Source organism: Nicotiana attenuata, unplaced genomic scaffold (assembly GCF_001879085.1).
Source record: "Nicotiana attenuata strain UT unplaced genomic scaffold, NIATTr2, whole genome shotgun sequence".
NCBI lineage: Eukaryota > Viridiplantae > Streptophyta > Magnoliopsida > Solanales > Solanaceae > Nicotiana > Nicotiana attenuata.
In genome coordinates, this window is record NW_017671202.1 from 220,129 (window position 1) to 225,025 (window position 4,897).

The 4,897-nt window shown below is 38.3% G+C and overlaps 1 protein-coding gene across 1 annotated transcript; it reads right to left on the reverse strand.

Annotated features, from left to right (window-relative positions):
- Positions 1 to 1,543: 1,543 nt before the first annotated feature.
- LOC109206652 (sugar phosphatase YfbT-like) lies at positions 1,544 to 3,557 on the reverse strand. The gene has a single exon (XM_019369495.1). The coding sequence runs from the start codon at positions 2,931 to 2,933 to the stop codon at positions 1,791 to 1,793; it is 1,143 nt and encodes a 380-aa protein (XP_019225040.1). The 5' UTR covers positions 2,934 to 3,557; the 3' UTR covers positions 1,544 to 1,790.
- Positions 3,558 to 4,897: the final 1,340 nt, after the last annotated feature.

The following is a 4,897-nucleotide window of genomic DNA, read 5'->3' on the forward strand; positions in this document are numbered from 1 at the left end:
GTTGGAAAATACCTAATATAGTTGCATCTTACTAGGATTAAAGAAATATTTTGAGAACAAGCTGTATGTTTTGTGCTACGAAGATTTTACCGGAAAAAAACCCGAAAAATCCGAAAACTCGAGAAAAGTTGATTTAGAAAAACCCGAATTTTATTGATTTGGTTTAATCTTTAGATTTAATAACCCGACACAATTGGTTTGATTTGATAATTGCAAAAGGATCTGGATCTAGCCTTGCGATTGGGGCCGCCGAGCCCAACAAAAGAGGCTCTCCAAAGAAAGCTTCCGAACTCACCCAACCTATGTACACCCCTTGCAGCCCATACTTGATTCCTACTACATCTCACTAAAGGATACATGTAAAGGGCTTTCTAATTCTAAGGCTATGTTGCTCGGACTCTCTAAAAATGTCGATGCACCCGTGTCGGATCCTCCAAAAATACACTACTTTTGTGTCGCTGCACCCGTGTAGGATCCTCCAAAAATGCACTACTTTTGGAGAATCCAACACGCACCTGTCAGCAATTTTGAAGAGTCCGAGTAACATAATTGTTCTAGGTCATGTTCACATTTTGTCGTAACAAAAAAAGCAGTTATAACAGAAAATGAAAACACTGAAGAGTGTTCTATATAGATGTCGCTAAAGCCTAAACATTGCACTCTCAAACCACTAACGTTAAAGAATAGCAGATCTACAGTCCTACACTTGCCAACTTTAGCTATAATAAAACAATGGAGTTACCAACATCACTGAATATGCAGATAAAGATCTTACATTTCAAGCAGGTAACATTTCAAACAAAATATCCAACACCCCAAAAATGACATTAAACAAAATAGAATATTCTGCCTCACGATTTCCATTTTTATAACCAAAGCACTGAATGTGCAGCATGAGGAAAGGTAGCTCAAAACAGAATGCTTTCCAGCCAAAGTAGAGCAAATTCTGAACTCTTCGCGGTTATTCCCTTCACTGTGCCGAGGCACCTCTCCAACCACGAACCATCAAAATATATGCCACTTTATCACTAACATGATCTGTTTGGGGTGTGCAGGATACTAATCCCTCCTCCCACCCCCACCCCCTCAAGAGGATGGGAAGACAAGAAAGTAGTTTCTTGATGACAATCAAGCTTGAACAAATGAACTACAAATAGCACGATGAACCTACTGCTGATCAAAAATGAACCAGAAGAATCAAAACATATTCCCCCTGACCACGAGGCTTTAACAAAAACGAAGTATAGTCATTATCACAACTATTGGAAATCAGGAGTAAAACACTCACATACAGCATAATTCTCTAAGAGATATTTTATGAAGTAACCCTTCATTACTCGAGGACTTCCACTATTTTCAGTCCAGCAGAAATCATGGACATAGCCAGAGAAACCCAGGAAACAGTAATGAGCTAACAAGCTAAGAAGAAGCATCTGCAGTACATTCACAACAACTAAAAAGGATAAATACGATTTCGACGAGGCAACTACAAAGCAGTGCTTGCGTTGCAAGTCCTTTTCTCCACTGAGGAAGCTTTCAGCCATTCATATGCACCTTATTCTCATTATTATTTCTGTCCCAACCTTTTAAAACACTACAAGTTATATCTCAGAATCTAAAAGCAAGTAGCGACTGTCACGATATACATATAATACAAATATCACATACAAAGTCACATAAATGGCAGCCCAATGTAGACCACCTTTTGATACACTTGCATATTAGTTTACATTTTTCTATATCCTATTTGAATGTACTATTAAGCACAACTACTGTACATTGCAGAGATGTTACCAGAAACCATCATCAACGGCCACAGCGGATGGAGGATAAGGATCATCCTCTTCCTCCATTTCCAACTCCGGTTCAGCAGATCCAAATTCAGACAACTCAACAGCAGCAAGGTTCTTTAGGTCAATAATCGAGAGCTCGTCAAGGTGCCTAACAACCAAGTCAGCAGCGCCAAGCTCATACACCGGATGTTTGCTTGCAACAGCAACACACTTCATCTGAGCATCATGTGCAGCCTCCACAGTTTGATTTGAATTCCCAAACACTATACACCTCTCCGGTATGTATTGTAGAAGCTGCGATGCATAGACAAACATCTCCGGATCAGGCTTCCCTCTATGAACATCCTCTGCAGCTACAATAACACTAAAAATCCCTTCAATGCCAATGGTACCAATTGCATTCTCGACATATTTTCTCGGCCGTGTAGACACTAAAGCCATTGGCACCTTGTAGTGCATCAGGGTATTGACAAACTCCTGTGATCCAGGTCGGAAGCTATAAATACCCCCTTGCAAGGCTTGATAGATCTCCTCCTTCCGAGAAGCCATTCTCCTCACTTGAACGGGATCTCTTGACCAGCACAAAACTTCCGATATTGCTTGCTCATTCTTCATTCCTTCAATTCTTTTCAAGATGAAACCTGGAGGAGCTGATTTTCCTTCTTCTTGAGATAGAGCTAACCATGCCTGCTTCTCAAGATCGGGATTGTCTTCAGTTAACACACCTTCCCATTCAAATATAGCTGCTAACCATCCACAACCCATCCTTTCTTGTCTAAGCAATGGATTATGAAGAGCTGGATTATCAGCCTTATTCTTTGGTGGCCACAATCCCGGTTTTCTATCTACATCAGTGTCAATCCGATACCTGAAATCCTTAGGCATTTTCTCTTCCTCTCTATATGAATATGCCTCTTTGGTCAACTCCATTGCTTGGCCTCTTATTGAGGAAATCCTTACACAATCAGCTCTTAGTCTTTCCAAATTAGAACCAGAAACAAGCTTTTTGCCAAGAAAATCAGCACAAGGCAACCGACATACATCGATTGGCTTCCGTTTACTCGACATATCTTTGCTACAATAACCTCCCAATAGTGGCACACGCCCTAAAAGTGATGTTGCACCAATTGATTCAACCATCTTTACTAACTAATCTTCCACCCCACCAAATCTTTAACTTCAAAGACTCAAACTTTTCACCACAAAACCACTCAAATCAACTAAACTGAACACAATTTCAATGAATCCAACAACCCCAGCTGAAATTTTTCACTTTCCCAAATCACCACACAAGTAAAGGTGCAAAAGGGAACAGTAAAGCAACCCTTTTTTATAATAAAGATCGAAACTTTATTCCATAACCCTAACTTAATTATACAATATAATTCCAATTTCGTGTACAACACGCCAAACCCAAGATTCAACTCTCACGTCAACAGCTCATAAAAGCCTAATTATTCAACGTCATGAGTAGATTACTTATGAATAAGGAAAGATAGCAATTTACCCAAATAGGTATGTACATAAATGAAAAACAGAAATTTTTTAGATAATTAAACAGCAAATAAACCTATAGACTTATCCTATTATATAAAATTTGAAATTTGTGAGCAATATTATGCACTAAAAAGCTAGAAAGTTGGGTTTTTAATTTTTTTTACAGAAATATTTACAAAGAGATAAAGATAGGAGAAACCTGAGGTGAATTGTAGAAGAAAGCAAAATACAGAGAAGATTTTTTTGTTATTATGATTTACGAATAGTAGTGGTATTTGGAAGGCGTGTATGTGTGGTTTATAGGAGAAGAAGAAATTGAGGGCGGTTTTTTTTGGGAGTTTTTCGGATTTAGTGAACCGGGTAGTTGCCGGCCAAAATTGAACCGCGTCAATAAAAGGACACGTATCGGTTTAGTGACGTGTTGCCGACCTTTATTTGCTTTCACTTTTGCCCTTGGAGTTGAGTTAATTTGACTTTGTACCCCTTATAATGTTGGATTATAAAGTTGAACCCCTGTACGCTATAAGTAATTAATTATATTAAAACTTGATTTTCTTACTTACATATTTTTCTTCCTAAGATTTTCTATCACCCTCTTTGGTTTAATTGTGAATTGATAGATATTGTTTGCAACAAATTATATGTGATACAAAAATAAATTGCAACCATAATATAAATATGAAGAAACATAATTTTATTCATAAAAAGACGCGGGTACAATTCTGTTTATCCCCTTGATTCTTCTCTCCTGATTATCTCCGTGATTCGAGGGCTAGAACAGCGTGTTTCTCGAACGTAGGATGGCGCGGGCTTTCATGGATTTATTTGATACCCATGAAGTATGTTGTGGATCTTCTTGAAGTATTTGATTATCAAGAATTATCCGGCCACTTCTTGATCTCTTTGTGAATATCCCGTGAGTTTATGGGATTTTCGAGATGATCTCCATTTTTGAGATATTTTTTAAAGGATTATGTAACCCTTTTTATAAGAGTGACCTAGGGTTTTGGTAGAGTAGCCTTTAAGCAACACTGGCAGACTCCTAGAATTTCAAGAGGTCTTGTAGAATCTTGAATTTAGGATTTAACTCGATCCATTAAGATTTCGATGTCTACAAATGCCCCATACTTCAAGGTTTGTCGGGGTGTAGCCTTGGCGAAACTTGAAGACGAGTCTTGAAGTACCCGATCATCACAATAGCAGATTTTGAAGCTTGTGGTTTCGATTTGCAGGAGGAAGAGATGAAGGGCAGAACTGGTCCCACTGGGCGTGCCAATTTGTTTGCAACAAATTATATGTGATACAAAAATAAATTGCAACCACAATATAAATATGAAGAAACATAATTTTATTCATAAAAAGACGCGGGTACAATTCTGTTTATCCCCTTGATTCTTCTCTCCTGATTATCTCCGTGATTCGAGGGCTAGAACAGCGTGTTTCTCGAACGTAGGATGGTGCGGGCTTTCATGGATTTATTTGATATCCATGAAGTATGTTGTGGATCTTCTTGAAGTATTTGATTATCAAGAATTATCCGGCCACTTCTTGATCTCTTTGTGAATATCCCGTGAGTTTATGGGATTTTCGAGATGATCTCCATTTTT

Excerpts from the sequence above, each read along its gene's own strand:
- LOC109206652 (XM_019369495.1), bottom strand. The coding sequence starts at position 2,933 with ATGGTTGAATCAATTGGTGCAACATCACTTTTAGGGCGTGTGCCACTA.